This window comes from Rattus rattus, chromosome 4 (genome assembly GCF_011064425.1).
Source record: "Rattus rattus isolate New Zealand chromosome 4, Rrattus_CSIRO_v1, whole genome shotgun sequence".
In the NCBI taxonomy this organism is placed as follows: Eukaryota; Metazoa; Chordata; class Mammalia; order Rodentia; family Muridae; genus Rattus; species Rattus rattus.
In genome coordinates, this window is record NC_046157.1 from 132,952,456 (window position 1) to 132,971,852 (window position 19,397).

The 19,397-nt window shown below is 46.5% G+C and overlaps 1 protein-coding gene across 1 annotated transcript in view; it reads right to left on the reverse strand.

Annotated features, from left to right (window-relative positions):
* The window catches only part of Kiaa2012 (KIAA2012 ortholog), a 50,956-nt gene that overhangs the window by 17,887 nt on the left and 13,672 nt on the right, over window positions 1-19,397 (reverse strand). The window contains exons 3-8 of the mRNA XM_032899742.1: window positions 14,310-14,469; window positions 11,395-11,550; window positions 6,065-6,195; window positions 4,782-4,944; window positions 3,301-3,443; window positions 366-534 (exon numbers count right to left, since the gene is read on the reverse strand). Of these exons, the coding sequence (XP_032755633.1) occupies window positions 366-534; window positions 3,301-3,443; window positions 4,782-4,944; window positions 6,065-6,195; window positions 11,395-11,550; window positions 14,310-14,469 (922 nt within the window). The remainder of the gene's footprint in view (window positions 1-365; window positions 535-3,300; window positions 3,444-4,781; window positions 4,945-6,064; window positions 6,196-11,394; window positions 11,551-14,309; window positions 14,470-19,397) is intronic.

The following is a 19,397-nucleotide window of genomic DNA, read 5'->3' on the forward strand; positions in this document are numbered from 1 at the left end:
TCCCCAACCCTCTGAGCTAAATCCCCAACCCCGATTTTTAATATTATATTCAAACTGCCTAAACATTCTTGCCCCTTTATACTATCTATGGTACCAGGTCTTATACGTATCTGTCTGCCTTCTTTTCTGAGTTTAATAACATGAACTGCGTGATGCAGGGCTTGGCAGATAGTTATGAAATTGAATTGGAGATGAACAGAAGAGACCTACATATTTTGCTGCCTTTCCTTTGTTTGGAGAAGACTGTCTTTTCCTGGGGATGACCCCAGGAAGCCCGGCCATCACTTTGGGATGGGTTGGACTGGCAGGAACCCCATCTCTCTGCCCTTTCTGGCTTGGCCAGATTCCATCAGGAGGGGACCCACCTCTTCTGCTGGCCTTTTCTTGTGGGGGTTGTGGGGTGTGAAAATGAATCTCCATCGGGATAACGAAGAGCTCCGTTGGGAGTTCACTGCCTTTAAATCGGCTCCTCCGGGGTTTGAGGGCTCTGGGTGGTTCTTCTGAAACAGGAGGTAACTGCAGAACCCTTGGTGCCTGGAGAAAGTTTAAACACAAAACCAACATGGCAGCTATCCCAACTCTGCCTGCAGAGAGCAAATGATACAGCGTCTTACCACACTGCTTCTACCAATGCCTGCTAGGAGAAGCAAAGGTAACCCGCTGGGAGGCGTGCTCAGGGCTGGGGTGTTTGCCTTGTGTTGTTTTGATGTCTCCAAGGAGCTCTGCATATGCCCTCAACCTCCCTGCCTGATTCTTCTGAGTTTTATCAACACGATAAGTTAGAGAATCTTTGAGAGAGCCATGTGTGGTGGTCCACATCCCGAATCCCAGCACTCGGGAAGTGATGTCAGGAGGATCATGAGTTCTAGACCCCGCACAGTGAAACTGCAAATTCAAAGCCATCCTGCCCTCCATGAGATCCTGCTCCTCTCTCCCTACCATGAAAGCCTTTGAGAGAATAGGAGCCTCTGTTGTGACTGGGAGGATGACAAGGATGTGAGTGACAAGGATGGGGTTGCCGTGGACTGATAAATGGGGAATCTCCAGATATATGGCTAAGGTGGGCAGGGACAGACACTTCCGCTTCAGGTGAGAGGGGGCAGAGGCCGGACTAGTCACTGTGCCTGGCTCCCTGTGATAACTTCCAGACCTCAACTTCTTCCTTAAATTAGGGCCTGGCCAGACTTCCTATGCTGCAAAGCCAGGAGATATAAATTAATTAACATATTTAGTCACAGTAGTGTTTAGATTGTGGATTATTTTTATGACTTATGTGGTGTGTGTGTATGTATAAATTAATTAACATATTTAGTCACAGTAGTGTTTAGATTGTGGATTATTTTTATGACTTATGTGGTGTGTGTGTATGTTGTATGTGTTGTCTGTGTTGTGTGTACAGTTGTGTGTGTGAGGATGTCTACATGTATACTGCATGTGTGGTGTATGTGTGTATGTCTGCATGTATGGTGTATTTGTGGTATGTGGCATGTATGTGTGGTGTGTATGTGTGTATATGGTATGTCTGTATGTATGGTTTATCTGTGTCTGTGGTGTGTGTGTATGTGTTTGTTTGTATGTGTGTTGCTGAGGGTACTAGACAAACACTTTACTACTGAGTGTCCTTTGACCACCCCCAGCAGAAAATCTGAGCTTCTGATCACTTTTGCCTCATGAGCACAACCAAAAAGAATTTCTAAGTGGCAACTTAGTAACTCACACACACACACACACACACACACACGATGTTATATGTATGTATGTTGGTGGGGGTAGAAGCCATAGGGTAATACTTGGATCCTCCAGTGTCCAGTCATTCAGACACTACAGAGCACTTTGGTTTGCAGCATTGGCCTATGCATTTAATGCTCTAAGATGTGTAGGTGCTGGCTTTCAGAGAGTTTGATTTCAGAGAAAGAAAAATAAAAAAGATTCTCTTTTTTTCTCTCTCAGTGCTTAAAAGGAAAATAAAAAATAAAAAATAAAAAATAAAATAAAATCAGAAATCAGAAACACACAGAAGCATCCCACATGTTTGGGGTTGATTGAGGAAGGAAATTTTATCCAACTTATACAAAGTATTATTTATAATTTTGAGACCTTAAGAAAATGATTGGCCAAACATATGCACATAGGCTATCTGTTTCTGAAGACCCTACCGGTGCAGGTATTGGCTGCCAATGGCCTTGCTTTGAATACAGACCTTGTAGGGTCTGTTTTACAAGGGTTGCATTGAAAAGCTGTGCGGGGAACTCAGACTGCTTGCGTGAGGGATGGCTGACAAGCCAAGCCTTAATTTCTTTATTCTAATTAGAAATTGACACAGGGTTTTAACATAGTGGAAAATATCGCTTTCCTATGTTAATGAATGCCTGGGATTCAAAGGCGTCCCTTTCTTCTAGGCCTGGCACGGGTCTGAACTGGCTGGGTATGAGAGGCTTTCCACAGGCCTGTGTGGATCCTGAGGTGATGCCAGAGCTCAGGTCTGCTCTTTTTTCCTGGCCCAAAGGAACAGAAGAGGACAGCTCAGACTCAGGACCACCCAGACAAGACCCATTCCTGGCTCCAGGAGTGCCTGGACTGCCTGTGGTCTCCAGGAGTGCCTGGACTGCCTGTGGTCTCCAGGAGTGCCTGGACTGCCTGTGGGCCTACAGAGCCACTTAAGATGCTGTGAGCCCTTACTCAGTGCTTTCCAACCGGACTCTAAGAAAGTTCTAAAGTACATCATCTCTTGCCCTTCTGCCAGCTCAGAGGGTCACATCATTTTCTGCTTCCAGACAGGCTCTCTGTGGCTTAGATGTGAATGGCCTGCCCACATTCACACAGCAGCTGTGGGCAGAACATTTTGGAGTGTCTACATGACTTCTCCAACACTGATGCTTCCTAAACACCAAAGTCCTATACAGAATTGTGAGGCAGGGTCAGGCTAGAGTCATTTTCAGGAATAGGTGCTCATGACTTCTAAGATTTTCATCACATGTGTTTACTTATTTATTTATATGTGGATGGGCACTTGCCACTATGTGCCCGTGGACGTCAGAGGACAATTGTGGGAGTTCGTACTGTAATTTTGTCTCAAGTTCCAGAATTGAGTCAGGTCATCAGGCTTGGACACACACACACACAAATGCACACATATATACACACAGTTACACATGGACACAGGCACACACAGAGACACCACACATATAGAGACATGCATACAGATACCGATTCGTGTGTGCACATGCACACACACACACACACACACACACACACACACACACACACACACACATATGCTCCTGCCCCCCAGCCTCTTACCTTCTTTTTCTTTGTTTCCCCAAGGGTATTTTGTTTTGAGCCAATGGCAGATGCTATATGAGGGAAAAGGCATCTTTTAACAAGAGGCTCCTGTGACAAGCAGCTACCTCTGGCCTTGGTGGGTTTCATGTTTCCTTGTTTGTCTGTAGAAACAGGTAGGAATGAAAACTTGTCAGTTATAGGGATGGAGTAAGCTGCTAATTTTTTTTTTTTTTTTTTTTTAAAGATTTATTTATTTTATGTATGTGAGTACACTGTAGCTGACTTCAGACACACCAGAAGAGGGCATCAGATCCCATTACAGATGGTTGTGAGCCACCATGTGGTTGCTGGGAATTGAACTCAGGACCTCTGGAAGAGCAGTCAGTGCTCTTAACCGCTGAGCCATCTCTCCAGCCCAGCTGCTGAGTTTTAACTCTTGTTATTTTTTTCTTTTCTTTGAAATTGGTTTTTTTTTTTTTTTTTTTTTTGGTTCTTTTTTTCGGAGCTGGGGATCGAACCCAGGGCCTTGCGCTTCCAAGGTAAGCGCTCTACCACTGAGCTAAATCCCCAGCCCCTAGAAATTGGTTTTTTTTTTTGTGTGTGTGTGTGTGTGTGTGTGTGTGTGTGTGTGTGTGTGTGTGTGTGTTGATACATGTTACATTCCTGCAGAGGTCAGGGGGTATCAGATCCCTTGGATCTAATTACAGGCAGTTGAGATGGTTGTGAGCCGTCCAGCATGGGTGCTGGGAACTGAACTGGGGTCCTCTGGAAGAGCAGTAAGTACTTTTAACCATCGAGCCGTCTCTCTCACCCTCTATTTTAATTTTGAGCAGGGTTTCATACTGTGGCCCAGGGTAGCTAGTCTGAAACTCAGTATTCGAGATGATCTTCAAGTGGGGTGCAGTCTGAGTGCTTGGATTGCAGACATCCCGGGTGCCTTCTCTGGGTATCCCATTAATGTATAGAGATGAATATGAAGTTTCATGCAAATCTGGCTGATGAGAAGGAGATCGGGGTGTGTGTGGAACACTGAGGTGGCCGTGGCTTTGCCATGGCAGGCAGGGGACCTGCAGTCTCACTGTCTGGTCTCTGCTGGCTGAGTCAGGTGGCAGTGAGAGTAAGAGCAATGGTAACTCGAGTGGCCTGAGAACTAAATATGGGAGGGGAATTATACACCGTGTCTTATATGTATTAACCCATGCAATCCCCATAGTCTCACAGTGGTGTTATCTCATCCCACAGAGCAAGAAATGTCCTCTATAAAACTGAACAATTTGCCGGTAGGTGGGCGATCGTTCAAACTCAGTCCTGTATGGTTAAGCACTAGGCAAGGGGGAGCCTGTCAGAATCTCATTCCCACACTAAGTGGACTCCGCTGTTCTCAAGGGTGAGTGACAAGAAGTGGCATTTGACGAGCCCGAGTTCTCAAGTGAACGCTGCATTAGGTGCGTTCAGATCATAGACCTCGGGCTTCTTACCACTGAGACCTGCCTTTCTACCTGGGAAGGCTCCACAGTGGAAGGTGAAAAGGGACTTGTCACTAGGAAGCTGAGGGTGACTGAATGAGGCACACCCAAGGACCTTCCGGGAGGCTTGCTGATTCTTTCTATTGTGACTTTCCTCTGAAGCGTGGACACGGAGGCGGCTCTCTCTCAACGCGTCCTAGGGAACGACACACACACAGTCGTGTAAACATAAGGGATAAAGCAGCTCTCTGTAAACCAGACCTGGCGGATCTGAGGGTGAAATCTCTGAGGAATGGGGAGGCAAGTCACGGCAGCGTTCTCTTTAATGCTGTTGTTATGATGAGACGACATTAGTGACCAAAGGAGGAATGACACACGCTACATGCAGCGCACGGAAGCTGACGTGTTAACCCTGTGGTGTCACCAAAAGGGCCGTGGGGCGGAGAATCAGAATGAAGTGCTTAAATCAAGGTCCTTATGCCATAAAATTCCCTCTTTCCCCATCTGTAGCGGGGCTCTTCCCCATGGTTCTGCTCTCCTAGGCATGTGAACTCCCGAAGCCAAACAAGAGTATTAAGATAGGAGTAGATACTGTCTGTGTGGCTCTGAGAAACTATCAACAGAGGCAGCACACACACATCTCTCTCTCACCCCACCGCTCACTGATCCCTTCCTACCCCCCCTCCCGAGAGAGAGGGAGAGAGAGTGAGAGAGAGAGAGAGAGAGAGAGAGAGCCTTGGAGTCTAGAAAGCACTTCTACATTTAACTCACAACTCTATCCTGTACAGGAGTTCATTCAGGCTGGAAGTTAAGTTCTTAGTCTAAGGTTAGGAGTTTCCTTCTTTCTAGGCAGACCACAGTTGTCTGTGGGGTGGGGATCGAGGAGAATCTGGTTCAGCAATGTGGGAAACCAGGAGTTAGACTGAGTTAAAGTGGCCACTTCGCCTCAGGATCTTTTTTTTTTTTTTTTTTTTCGGAGCTGGGGACCGAACCCAGGGCCTTGCACTTGCTAGGCAAGCGCTCTCCCCCTTGAGCTAAATCCCCAACCCCTCGCCTCAGGATCTTAAAGTACTCCCTGTCCAAAGTGTACAGTGACTTCCCAGGAGGGAGATGTGTGGACAGCATTTCTTAGGTGCAGAAAGCCCGACTTTAAAAGGAGCACTTGGCAGTGTCCGGGTTTCTTGAGTGACAGTTTAGGAGACAATATTCGAAGTCAAAATACCATTCTTATCTCTGGAGAGTTCCAAGAAACAGTGAAGGGAGAGAGAATCTCCCCTAAAGTCATGAAGAGCAGAGGGAACCCTCACAGAAACTACCTCGGCCCGGGTTTCATCTTCCGGCCATGGCTGCTTCCTGAGAGACATCAGGTGGTGAGTCTCCCGATTGCTTTGGTTCTGAGCAACAGAACCCTGGTCCATGTGTGTACCAATTTCCCCTTCATCCAGACCTGCAAAGGTGACAGTGGGTCAGCTGGGACCTCAGACATGGCATGATGTTGTGGCTCCTTCCTTCTGGCTGTTCTAAGCAATGGTGGCCCAGGTACTTGTTTCTCTTGCTCCCTCACCTTCTGCCTCCATGGAACTGGGAGACACAGGGCTGCCCTGGCTATCAGGAGATGCAAGGCAGAAGCTTGGCTTCTCAGATACTGTTTCCTCGCTTGTAAGATGGGAATCCCCACCAACCAATGAGTGAGTACACGTGGAGGGGGACCCATGGCTCCAGTCACATAGGTGGCAGAGGGTGGCATTGTCCTGCATCAACGGGAAGAGAAGCCCTTGGTCCTGTGAAGGCTCCTTTCCCCAGTGTAGGGGAATGCCAGGGGGTTGAGGTTGGAGTGAATGGGTGGGAGGGGAGCATCCTCATAGAAGCAGGGGGAAGGGGGAGGGGTATGGGAAAGAGGGTAAAGGGATAACATTTGAAATGTAAATGCATAATATCCAAGAAAAATAAAATTAAAAAAATATGCACAAAGCCCTGGATTGATCCCCAGAGCAACATATATTAAAAAAAAAAAAAAAAATAGGGATCCCAATTTCTTGCCTTCACTTCCTTACAGAGTTGGCTGGGCCTCAGATCCAGGTCATGACAGTGACCATTCTATGGTAAAGTACAAGGGATCCAGAGTGGTGGAGGTGCGACTGTGTGGTGTGACCAGCAGCCCCGACCTTCTGCCACGGGGATACTGAATGGAAACCTGCCCTTAGGGTTTCTGGGTGTCTCCTGGTGGTTTACTTGGGGAAGACCTCTGTCAGAAGGCAGGGAGGTAAGACTGCTGCCTCGCTCTGGATTCATCCTGTCTGCAGCCTGCAGGAAGGATCTGAGTCAACAGATGACTGTGGCCTAGTTAACAAATCTTTCGCCGACGGTTTAAAGGGTCCCGCCGCTATTTTCATCACCTACTCAAGGTAGATTTATTGCTGAAAGAGTCTGGCAGGCCTTCCTCGTTAGGAGCCAAGCTGCGGCAACACCTCCCCTCCCAGCATGCAGCTCTGCCTCCATTCCCAGCATGCAGCGCTGTGGAACAATGTGGGTCTGTGGAAACCTCCAGGTGCCTGTGTGAGGTGGAGAACTGGGCGTCTGGGACTTCCTGTGTTCCTCCACAGCCAGCCTCACCTGTCTTCACTCGCATCCTTGGTATCTTTGGCCTGGGGCGGCGGGGGTGCAGCTCTCCCCACCCCCTTCCTTTGCCTGAAGGGTGCTCTGATTTGAAGAGATGCTGGAAGTATCGAGAGACAAGACACAAGCTCGGGTTCAAGTTCAGAAGTCTCCCTGGGTTTTTTTGGCCCAAGGAACTTGATATATAGCCCAGAGCTCATCCACAAAAGGACCTTAACTCCATACCGAGTCTATAGCACTAAAGAGCTTTGGGGGCATTCTAGAATGACCTTTTGATTCTAAGCCAGACTACAGATCTATCTTTCCTAGTCAGATTCACTGGGAATTGGATACACTTCTGAGGGTGGAGGAAGTGGAAGTCCAGCCAGACGGATGATCACTCAGCAGCTGTGTACGTCAGAGAGCGTAAGGCGGACAGGGGCACTGTGGGTAGAGGGTACTTGCAGGTCATTACTCTTTGACTGTATCACAGTGAGATTGAATGTGTGACTCAGTCTATGTGAGAGCAACATTTTCAGACACAGCATCATCTGGCTCATTAGTTAAAGCTCCACAGGACTAGGTTTGCAAGAAAAGCACTAGACATTTTAATTAGGAGACCAAAGCTACGTCTCCGTACTTCAAATATGGACTGGGACCATCCCTGCCCCTCCCCTACAGTTTCTGTGTTCCCCTCCCCTCCCCTTCCCCCTCCTCTCTCTCCCCCCCTCTCCCTTGCTCCCTGCCCCCTCATCTGGGCATGGAAAGTGGAGAGGATTCCAAGAGTCTTCTACCAATCCTTTTTCTTTTTTTGCTAAATTTTAATTTTTTTAAATTTTTTAAATTTTTTTTTAGATAGTGTGTCTCCCCATAACCCTGGCTGTTCTGGAGCTTGCTAGGCTGGCCTTGAACTTACAAATATCCTCTTGCCTCTGTCTCACCAGTGCTGGGATTAAAGGGCTGCACTTTAAATCTGGACCCTTTATCACCTTAGTTTTTGAACAGGCTCTCCGCTGATCTAGACGCTCACTGTGGTGGTTTGAATACGCCTGGCCCACAGGAAACGGCACTATTAGGATACGTGGCCTTGTTGGAGGAAGTGTCACTGTGTATGCAGGCTCTGAGGGTGCCCAGTGCTCAAGCTCCACCCAGTGTGGAAGGAGAGTCCTCTCCTGGCTGCCTTCAGATCAAGATGTAGAATCCTTAGCTCCTCCAGCACCGTGTCTGCCTGCACCTTGCCGTGCTTCCCACCATGATGATAATGGACTGAACCTCCGAAACTGTAAGCCAGCCCCAGTTAAATCTTGTCCTTTATAAGAGCTGCTTGGTCGCAGTGTCTCTTCACAGTAATGAAACCGAAGCCCAGACACTCACCATCTTGGTTGGGCTAACTGGCCAGCAAGCCCTGGGTTTTTTATTGGCCCCCATTCCTAACCACTTTAGTTCCAGGTTCTCTACTTAGCTTTCAGATGGGTGCTGGGGGGTTGAATTTTAGGTCCTCCTGCTGTCACAGCGAGTGCCCTTACTCACCGAGCCATCTCCCCAGCCCTCCTGAGATTTTTTTTCACAAAAGCACACAGGGGAAAGACTGCAGACACCATTGGTCCCATTTTATAGCTGAGTAAACTGAGGAAGCAGGGAGCAGAGCTTTGGTAACAGTTCATTGTTGGGGATCTGAGCTGTACAGCCAGGACTTTTCCTACCTCTGAAAAAAGAAAAGGCCATCAGCGGGATGCTAAGGGGGGATGTAGTTAAAACCAACGAAACCAGTGGGGTCCAAATGTCAGCTTCTGAGCGCCATATAGTTCTTTAACATTGATTTTTTTCCCTTCTTTTTCCTGTGATCACAGGCAATTGGGTACCGCAATTAGCAATTACACTGAAAAAAAAAAATCTAGGGAGGTCTATAATTAACATTTATTGAGCACTTGCTATATCGGGGCCGCACCATCGCCTTGAACTCCCACACACAGTCCTCTGAAGTACCTGTGGTATGCTCTCCATTTTATAAATGAGGAAACTGAGGCCCAGAGACATTATATATAAGGCTTTGAATCTCGTGCTATCCCACACGTCCTAGTCCACCTTGTCTCTATTTTCTGCTGATGGTAACAGCTCCATGGTAGATGGTGTCAGTGAAGTCACAGATCCCACAGTTCTGAAGTCTTGAGACCCCTCCCCAGTGAAGGTGCTGCCATTCCCTGCCCACTGTCTTGGGTCCCAGAGTGTCAGAATCCCAGGCTACCAGTAGGGCTATGAGGAGAGACTTCATAAGACCGATGAGGTAGCCCTCCACCAGGGAATGACAGAGTCAGTCCCACATGACATTACCTAGGTGGGTTCCAGTCCCCAGAACATGGATTGACTGTCCAGAAACATGATTTCATCCATGTTCCAGAATCTACTGCTTTATGGAATTTCCACCCATGTTAATAAAGCACAGAGAGACTATGCTATAAACAAAAGTATAAACATCTAATGAGAAAGACGGTCGATGGACCACTGTGTTTTACATAGACAAACTACATGTGGGACAGGTTCTGACCAAGGTTCAGTGGCACTAGAGTCTAGGTTCCAGTGACTGTGTGTTGGAGTGCTTGGTGGCTCCAGCCTCTGAGGACCTGCCATGTTCCACACTCCCCCTACTAATCTGGACAAGATCTTCTCCCAAGGAGAGAGCTGGATCTGATGTTGCCATCATTTCTGGAAATATCCTTTTGGATTTCAGAAAAATACCTTTATTGATGCTAAGCTCTGTTCTGAGCTACCTCTTGCAATCTCTTAACTGCTCTTCCGGTGACACACGTTCCCAAGAAAAGCATTAGCAGGTAAAGTCTCCACGCTGCTGAACAGGTTACAGGCAGAGCACAGTTATTTTTTCTGTGTAGTGCTGAGTGGTTTTAATATGCCCATTATACAGATAGACAAATGGAGGCTCAACTCAAAGAGGTTAGCTGACTTGCTCAAGATCTTTCATCCCACAAATCAAAGGAGAGACTTAGCAAAACAGATTTATGGTTCTAAAGTTATGAATTTTTAAAGCATTGTCACAAAAATCACAAGCTTAAAGAATGTTAGATGGTGACACACATCTCTAACGCTAGCATTTAGAAAGCTGAGGCAGGGGACTGTGAGTTTTAGGTTATCCTGGGCTGCATAGTGAGACCCTGTCTCAAAAACCCAACCAACTAACAAAGGTAAGAGAATATTAGAATAGAACAAACTTCAGAAATCTGAACACTAAAATCTATAGCTATGTTGTTCAGTGTAGTAGCCACTAGCAACATGCTATTTATATGTAAATAGATCAAAATTAAATTAAAAACTCTGTTTCACAGTTGCAATAGCTACATTTCAAGCACTCACTAGACATATGTGATTAATAGCCAATCTACTGGATATCCAGACTGAGGCCCTTGTCTTACAAGTGAAGACGATGGGACCAGATCTCCTGGATTTTACTCTGTGAACCTTTATTTTATTTTGGTTTTGTAAGACAGGATTTCTCTGTGTATCCCTGGCTATCCTGGAACTCTGACCGGGCTCTCCTTGAACTCACAGAGATCCACCTACCTCTGCCTCCCAAGTGCTTTTGAAAACTTTATCTTAAGCTGTTAAAACTAATCCAAGCATCTATGAGCTAAACTGATCGTGAAATCAACAGGTAGGGGCTGGGGAGATGGCCAGGCATGTCAAAACTAGAGTTCGAATTCCCAGAACTCACTTAAAACGCTGTGTGGGTATAGCATCTGCTTAGAGTCCAACTTCAGAGGCTGAGGACAGGGGATGCCCAAGGCAAGCTGGTTAGCAAGACTACCAATTCAGTGAGCTTTGGGTTTGACTGAGAGACCTGCTTCAATGGATACAGTGGAAAAGCCATGTAGAGTGATAGCCAACATTAGCCTCAGGCCTCAGCACACATGCACACACACATGTGCATGAGCACCCATACCCACACACGCGTGCCCCCACACAATCAAACACGCATATGCACACGCACATCTCATCATACACACACGTACATGAAAAGTTAAAAAAAATCAACAGGTACCTTGTGCATAAGATGATCGCTGCTGAATCCAAAATGAAGGGATGACAGGCAGGAGATGGTATTTTGGGGGTACACCTGAAAGGTCCTGCTGTGGCCTGAGATTCTTGGGTATCCCAAGCTGACTAACCTGGAGCAGCGCAGCGTCCTTGATGTGTCCTGAGGGGCAGGTCAGGAGTTACTGGTGTCAAGCATGGTCACCAACCTAGGGTTCTGGGAAGACTGGGAGTTCCCCAACTTGCAGTAGTCCTAGCTTTGAACAGATGTTAAAGTGGACAACTGGAAGATGCGCGGGGTTAGCAAACTCAGAGAGAACGCGTGCCTTGGGCGTTTCTGGTGCCACGTGGGCGCTTAGTCCTACTTTACCATTCCCAAGAACTAGATCCATGTTGGGAAAAAAGAAACAAAGGAAAACCAAACCTGGGGCTGCTTCCCCGTGTTCACCAGGAGGCTTGCTTGGCTTCAGAAAGAGAGATCTAACCACAGTAGGCAGGGCTTGCTTGCTCTGGCTGCCTCGCTTAGAAGCCTTCTGAATCTAGTCTACCCGACCTGCAGTACTTCTTGAAGGCTTACCGAGGGCTGACCCTCTGCTAGGCCACGGGGTAGATGCAGGAGAACTGGACATGGATTCCTCATGGCAGTGTGGAGAGATGGAGCTCTGTACTCATCCCTACAGCTCTGAGTGTCAGTGTGATGTGAGGTTAGAAGGCCAGAAGCTCAGTAGTGGCTGGAATTGTTTTTTTTTTTTTCTTTTTAAGACTTTATAGAAGATTCGGGCTTGTGTATGCAGTCTAGATTAAAATTTTTAGGTATATGTGTATCTGTGTCTATGCACACGTACATGCACATAAGTTATGAAACTACAAAGGGCATCATGAGAGGGCAAGAAGATATCTTAAGGGGGTGGAAATTAGAGAGAGAGCAATGGGTCCATGGTAAGGCAGAAAGAGGACTGACTGCAAAGACAGATGTGCGAGGAGCAGTCAGATGGGAGGAATTAGAACGCACTCTTATGTATGGTTCTCAACCTGCAGGTTGCGACCCTTTTGGAGGTATTGAACAGTTGTTCTTCCACAGGAGTTGCACATCAGATATCCTGCATATCAGATATTTATATCACTACTCACAACAGTAGCAAAGATAGTTATGAAACAGCAATGAGATATTTTTATGGTTGGGGTCACCACAAAATGAGGAACTGTATTAAAAGGTCGCAGCATTGGGAAGGTTGAGAACCACAGCCCTAATGATGTATGAATGAAGGTGTCCTGATGAAACTGGTTACTCTGTATACTAAAATAAACATTGATTTAAAAACCCTTTAAAGCTGGCATGGTGGCCTCATGCCTTTTAATCCCAGCACTCAGGCTGAAGCAGGAGGATGTCTATGAGGTTGAGGCTAGCCTGGTTTTGCATTGATCTTCAGGCCAACCAGGGAAAACCTGTCTCCAAAAACAAAACAAACACTGAAGTAAAAAAAGAAAAAAAGAAAAAAAGCGCTTTTAGAAAGGAAGAAAGAGAAAGGAAACAAGCTTGAAGTGTGGGGATTCATCACAGAGTCAGGAAGAGGGGACTAGAGGATGTTGCTGACATTGAACAGTGGGTGAGTTCTGAAACCTGAGGGGAAGAGGTAACAGCTGTGGAGACAGTGGCTTCTCACTGGAGTCTCGGCTTGGCTCCTCCAACTTGAGGGCCTACTTTAAAGAGGGGCTTTAGTGAGGGGCTGTGGCAAGGGGCCCACAAACACAAACCACCTGTACCTCTTCTTAGACCATACATGCTAGACTCCATTACGTCGGGTCTAAGATCTGTCTGTTGTTGTTTTGAAGGGGCTACCTTTCTTGAGGCTGCTGGGCCCAGGCTGTGGGATGGTAACCGCTCTGCCTTGGTCCCATCCAGTGATAATACCTTTTTGGTTGAGAAGCTCTTTCTCTTAAGTGGTAAGTAAATAGAATTGCGTGGAACCGTGAGACTCTGCCTTGAGAGTAGAACTAATCGCCAGAGAAGCCACGTGGCTCCTCTTGCTTCAAACCACCACTTACTGGGCAGGGAGCTGTTCTTTCCTCTTCCAGGTAAAACTATAACATAAGAAGCAAGCCAGAATTCTCTGGTCCTGTTGGTGCTGAAGGAACGGCAGAGAGGCCGAGTGAGGTCTGGCACCTCTTACCACCCATCTCTCCCACGTAGTTTGTCAAATAAAATACAAGATGTCCAATTAAGTTTAAGTTTCAGATAAACAATAAATACTTTTTAGTAGAAATATGTCCCAAATGTTGTGAGTTTCGCTGTTCGTGTGGGTGTAATGTGCTGACTCAGGAGACTCAGATTCCCACTTCGGCCTTCTGTAAGTTTGCAGGGTGCGTTTGGGGTTCGTCAGGCAGAGGGGTGTTCATCCCTCTCTGGAGGGATCGTGCTGGAGAGTTGCTGGTTTGGGTTTGTTTTTGTTTTTGTTTTTTTTTTTTTAAAGAGGACCTGAGATGACCTCGGACAGGGAACTTGGGAGTTCTGGGAAGAATGTGGTGCTGTGGGTGTGAGAAGTATCAGCTTTCTGGGCTCAGCTCTGCTTCTCGCTGGCCGACCCTGGACAAGGAAGTACTTTGTGTAGTTAGAACCCCTTTTGTTTTGTCTTGTGACCAGTGGTTTTTGAGATGAAGATCTCCAAGGCCTTGGCCTGGAGTAGGCTGGGAAGCAAGCTCTGGATTGGGGAGAGGATGAACAGCGTGATCAGGGACTCAGGTGTCCCTTCCTTCCACAAATGTCCAGGCAGATAAAAGGCACAAGTTGGGATAGAGGCTTGGGGACTTTGCAGACCTGGACCTTAAATCCTGGTGTTTCTGGCATCAATGGGAAACACACCTTCACATCAGATTGGGACACGGGGGAGACTGGAATTCACTCCAGCCCATTTTCCCACCGACCTGCACACTGGAGTCTGTACATGGTGTCAGGGGGCCAGGTCCGCAGAAGGCCTCGGAGGTATCTCTTGGCTGAATACCCAGGCTGGATCTGCCGTTGGGTCTGGCTCTCTGGCTTGCTTCGGAAGTACAGGTAAGGTCTCCAGGCGCTGTCCTGCTTCCTCTGTGGGGACACCAATCAGAAAACATCACAGCCACTGAGCCCTGAGACTCCAACTGATGCAGGCAGGCTGGTTAGCCCAATCCTCGTCAGCAATCCGGAGACTCCCAGGAGGGGCCAGAAGGCACCAAGAACAAATGCTTTGGTTAATAAACACAATCCAAAAGCCCAGCGAGCAGAGCCCTGAAAGGCCCCTGAAGATACACAGTCAGGGGGGAAGGAGAAGTGACAAAAGCCAGACTCCACCTTGAGCTAGAGCATTAGGGAAGAGTAAAACCTCAGAAGAATTAGTTCAGCTGTGGAAATCCCGTCAGTCCCTTCTAAATGGCCCTGATGCAGTGGGAAAGCATGTGTGGTGCAGCCTGGTCACTCAGTGTTCCTCAGGGGAAAGCTGAGGCAGACAGAGCCTGCCCGTGCTCACAGGAAGCTTGGCATTTGGAAAAGAGTTGATGGTGTTGCATTTCATTTCAGCTAGAGAGAATTTTCTGGGACTCGTCCTTCCAGAGTCAGCCCCTCAGTGCAAGACACTTGGGAACACATATACAACAGCCAACGCTTGACTGAGATTTTATTGTATGCATAGCCTTTAACTCTCTGCAATCCTATAGGGTGGATAGATTTTAAATGGTGGACGAACTCCTGAAGATGATTCACCAAACCCATGAATAGCTGGTGGCACATGCCTTTAATCCCAGCATTCGGGAGACTGAGGCACCCTGAGCTCTGTGAGTTCAAGTCCAGCCTGGTCTATAGAGTGAGTTCCAGGATAGTCAGGGCTACACAAAGAAACCCAGTCTTGAGAAACCAGGGGATAAAAGGCCTATGAATAACAAAAATGCTAGTAGACATTGCTAATTGATCATGGCATCCCTGATTGATGGCTGGACGTGATCTTAGAATACAGGCTCTTAAAATTAATGTTTTAGATTTATCTTATTTTATATGTACAAGTGTTTTGCCTACATGTATGTAAGTGTATGTATGTGTTCCTGATGCCTGTGGAGATCCAAAAAGGGCCTTGTGTACCCCGGACTTGGAGCTATAGATGCTTGTCAGCCACCATGTGAGTCCTAGGAATTGAGCCTAAAGACAAGTGCTCAAAAATGCTGCGCCATCTCCCCAGTCCCCTTCATTTTTTTTAAATGAAGGCATAGTTTGTGTCTAACCTGCAACATGCTTAGATTTTTTTAGTCTAATAAAAGTTGACAACTATATAAGCTTTTGTAATCACCATGGAAAATAAAAGGCAGACTACTCTCGTCTGCTCAGGATATATCTTAAGCCGTTTCTTTAGCATTTTCCATCTACACACCAGATAATTAGTTTTGATTTCTAATCCCATTTATATCAATGATTTTTACACACACACACACACACACACACACACATTTGCACATCGTATGTTCATTAATGCCCCATGAATGTGTTCCACAGTGTTCCATCTAGAACTGGTGTGAGGGAGACCATTTGTTTACCAACTACTCCTTAGGTAAACCGTTCCCACAGGGCCATAAAGCAGACTGGGAAGATGGAGGGCACCTTAGCCCGTTTACTACTGCTGTAACAGAATCTGAGCTTGGGTAGTTTATAAAGAATGGAGGTTTGGCTGGGTGATGGTGTGCACACCTTTAATCCCAGCACTCTGGAGGTAGAGGCAGGAGGATCTCTGAGTCTGAGGCTAGCCTGGTCTACAGAGATGGTGTTACACAGAGAAACCCTGTTTCAAAGAACAAACAAACAAACAAACAAAGCAAAACCAAAAAGAACAGAGATTTGTTTCCTGCAGGTCCTAGAGGTCCAAGGTAGTTCATCCTGTGAGGCCTTCTTGCTCTGTCATCCTTGGCAGAAGGCGTATATGCACTCGTTCCATTTGCAACTGGGTGTGGGGGTGGGATAGGGGCTGAACTCAGTCTTTTGTCAGAAGCTGACATTCTTGATAATTAATCCGGTGTCGTTGATAACTCCATTAATCCATTCATGAAGGTGGAACCCCTGATGTTCAAATCCTCACTTAAAGGTCTCACATCTGAGTACTGCATTCGGGGATTAAGTGTCTCATGTGGGAACCTTGGTTATATTTAAACCACCACAGAGTGAGGCAGGCTCAGCCTGTTGCCCCTGGAGTCAGAAAGAACTCAGAGCTTTAAATTTCTCCTCACCGCAAGGCCTCCTGTTCTCCAAGAACATACGGTCTCATCAATGGACCCGGACTTAGCTCCATGAGCCAGCTCGATGACAGAAGAACAAAAAGAGGGTTTGAAGCAGGCGCTTCAGCGAATGCCCTGGAGAGAGAGAGCTGCAAGACTGGAGTCCAGCGCGTTCACGCTTGTTAGGATTCAGTAAAACCTGACTCGATGGTTAACACGACGAGAAGAAAGTGTGTTAGCTCACATATCAAAAAGACAAGGTTTGAAGAGTAATGGGGCCGGTTAGATCAGAGGTTCAATGTCTCCTAAGTTCCACAGGCAGTGAGGCCCTTTGTACCTCTGAGAAGTCTTTCACGTTGCTCTTAGACACATGCTGAGCTTGTATAATGGACAGGAGACATGAAGTGGGTCCAGAATGCCCAGCAGAATTGGGCAGGAGCTTAAGAGAAAGCTTGGGACAGTCTGTGCCCAGATTAATGGTCAAGGGTGTCAGTGTTCAAGGCTCATTCTGCCTCTGGTCTTTATGACCATGGGCAAGTCTTTGAGCCTTTCTGAACCTCTCCAAAGTAGGGCTAACAGCATGTTAGAAGGAGTGAGAAGTTCATGATATTTAGAATCACGTGCCTAAGAGATTTAGATTTCATAGGTCCCAGAAAGATACTCTTTGGAAATCAATAGCTAAGTGAAAACACACTTCTCTTCCCTGCTCTGCCACATTTCAGCCACCCAAGTTATATAACCTCATCGGCAAGGAGAACATAATTCCTGTCCTTTAGGGCCCATTTCACACTGTAGACTGACCCTAGTGTCTCTCACATGCTAGGTAAGTGCTCTATTCCTAGAGTCCTCCTACCAAACCCCCTCTTTTTGTCTTGAGATGGGATTTCATTCAAGTGCTCCAGGTAGGCTTTGAATCTGAGCTCTTTCCCAGGCACCTGAGTACAATTTCAATCCTAAGCTACCATGCTGTGTGTGTGTGTGTGTGTGTGTGTGTGTGTGTGTGTGTGTGTGTGCATGTATTCAATTCATGTGTATATGTATGTCTCTGGGTATGCATGTGTATGTATGTGTGTATAGGTGTCTGTATGTGTGTGTACAAATGTGTATCTGTGTGTGCATGTGTGCCTCTGTGCCTACATATATGTATATGTGTGTGCATGTATGTGTGCCTGTGTATGTGTGCATGTATGTGTGCCTGTGTATGTGTGCATGTATGTGTGCCTGTGTATGTGTGCATGTATGTGTGCCTATGCATGTGCATGTGTGCATGTCCATGTGTATATGTGTATGCATGTGCATGTGTGCATGTCCATGTGTGTATGTGTATGCATTTGTGCATATGTGTATATTTTTGTGTGAATGTGTCTGTGTATGTTTGTATATGTATATGTCTGATATGTGTGTGCATGTGTCTGTATGTGTGTGTCTGCATGCGTGCATGTGTGTATATGTGTCTATATGTGTGTGTGTGTGTGTGTGTGTGTGTGTGTGTGTGTGTGTATGCAAGTTTGTATGTGTATGTGTTTTAGGTCAAAGGACAGCTTTGTCCTCTGCTCCCACCATGCAGGTTCTGGAGAAATGAGCCCACTGGCTGAGTCATTTTGCCAGTCCTGTTGTAGGGCTTTCTGGTGCTGTGAATAAATCATGGAAGTGAAGTGTGTCCTTCTAAGTCCAACTCTGGCAAGGTGAGCATTTCCTTCCTCTCTTTCCTCCTTGTCTCCAGCCTGCCTGCCTTGCACCCGTGAACATGGTTCAGTTTTTCTAGCTTTGAGTGGGAATGAGGAGAGCACACTCAGCCAGACTGCAAAGCTGACTGAGATCCACTCCTGCTGAGCATGTGTCCTTAGGCAAATTAATTACTTCCCAACTAATTTTGCTCAGCAGAAAGAGTAACAAGCTGAGGTGTATAATGTATTCTAGACTTGTAGTAGGTGGTCAACAATGTCAGCCTTGTTTTCTCTGACTTGCTCAGGGTATGGGGAACTATGGTAATTGTGAAATACTTCTTGTTGCTGCTTATTAACAGACTTCCAATTCATTTCGATTTTTTTGTTGTTGTTGTTGTTAACTGAACCCCTTTCCTAGACTTTCTTACATTTTGAAGTGACTGCACGAGCCAGTTTTGAACAAAGGGATGGAACAGGAAATTTTTGTGATCTTCTGGAAAATCTTGTCTTCCTCAAAGAAGGGATAGATTTGTCAGACTGGTGTGCTGGTGACTTTCCTTTTGCTTTGAGCCAATGTGTGATTTCTGGACTCATGGGGCCACTAGTCAGGGAACGTCATCTAGGTGGTGGAATCTCTCTTCTCTGTAAACCTTTGCTTCCTCTGACTGCTCTCTGAGCATCCAAGTGTCAGCTCCTCTGGAACACTATAGCCTCTGCTAACATAGGGCGGTGACTGGGTAAGCCCCCTGGTTGTCCTTGTTAAGTATAGTTCTTTTATACTCTCTCTGTTACAGTATTTCTAATGTATCAGTGGGAGCTTTGCTGGAACTGCTTGCTTAAGGGGTAAGGAGCTGCCAAGACAAGTCAGGGAAGGCCTTGACTTGGAATTTGGACTCCTTACATATTGTTTTGCTTAGTCTTTGAAAGCTGATCTTGGCCACTGTATTAGTTTCCTATGGCTGCTATAACAACTCATACACAGCTGTTGATTCAGCCAACAGTCAGCTAACAATGTATTATCTTACACTTCTAGCAGTAAGAAGTTTGAAACAAGGTTCAATGAACTAACATCAGGCCTGTGTGTCTAGTGGAGATCCCAGAAAAGAATTATTTGCCT